The sequence below is a fragment of the Suricata suricatta genome, unplaced genomic scaffold (genome assembly GCF_006229205.1).
Source record: "Suricata suricatta isolate VVHF042 unplaced genomic scaffold, meerkat_22Aug2017_6uvM2_HiC HiC_scaffold_51386, whole genome shotgun sequence".
Classification (NCBI taxonomy): Eukaryota; Metazoa; Chordata; class Mammalia; order Carnivora; family Herpestidae; genus Suricata; species Suricata suricatta.
Window position 1 is genome coordinate 1 of NW_021899752.1, and position 594 is coordinate 594.

A 594-nucleotide genomic window follows, 5' to 3' on the forward strand; every position below is an offset into this window, starting at 1 on the left:
CACTAGGTTGGCTTACTCTTATGAATCAAATGATTACTAACATTAATGTGTTACTTATATATGCCAGGCACTACGCTCAGTGCTTTCTGTGCATAATCACTTGAAATTCTCTCAACCATCTTGGAACCTGGAAACTTAGTGAATTGGTTCTTTGGAACTATTAAATAATAATGATGATAATGATGATGATGATGATAATAATAATAATAATAATACAGGACTGGAAGCCTTTAGAGTGATCTGAATAGGCAGACTGAATTATAAGAGAGGACAAAGTTGAGGGAATATTAAAATCAATGCCATGTTTATAAATCTTGATTCCCTCCTTTTGGCTCCCTCAGCAGCGCCATGGCGGTCAGCAAGAACAAGTGCCTTACGAAAGGCGGCAAAAAAGGAGCCAAGAATAAAGTGGTTGATCCATTTTCAAAGAAAGATTGGTATGATGTAAAAGCACCGGCAATGTTTAATATAAGAAATATTGGAAAAACACTAGTCACAAGAACTCAAGGAACCAAAATCGCATCTGACGGCCTCAAGGGTCATATGTTTGAAGTAAGCCTTGCTGATCTGCAGAATGATGAAGTTGCATTTAGG

At 37.2% G+C, this 594-nt stretch overlaps 1 protein-coding gene across 1 annotated transcript; it reads left to right on the top strand.

Annotated features, from left to right (window-relative positions):
* Window positions 1-348: 348 nt before the first annotated feature.
* On the top strand, window positions 349-582 carry LOC115285193 (40S ribosomal protein S3a-like; the record flags this gene model as incomplete). Its single annotated transcript, XM_029931536.1, has 1 exon — window positions 349-582. A coding segment is annotated over exon 1 (234 nt), but the record flags the coding sequence as incomplete, so codon positions are not given.
* Window positions 583-594: the final 12 nt, after the last annotated feature.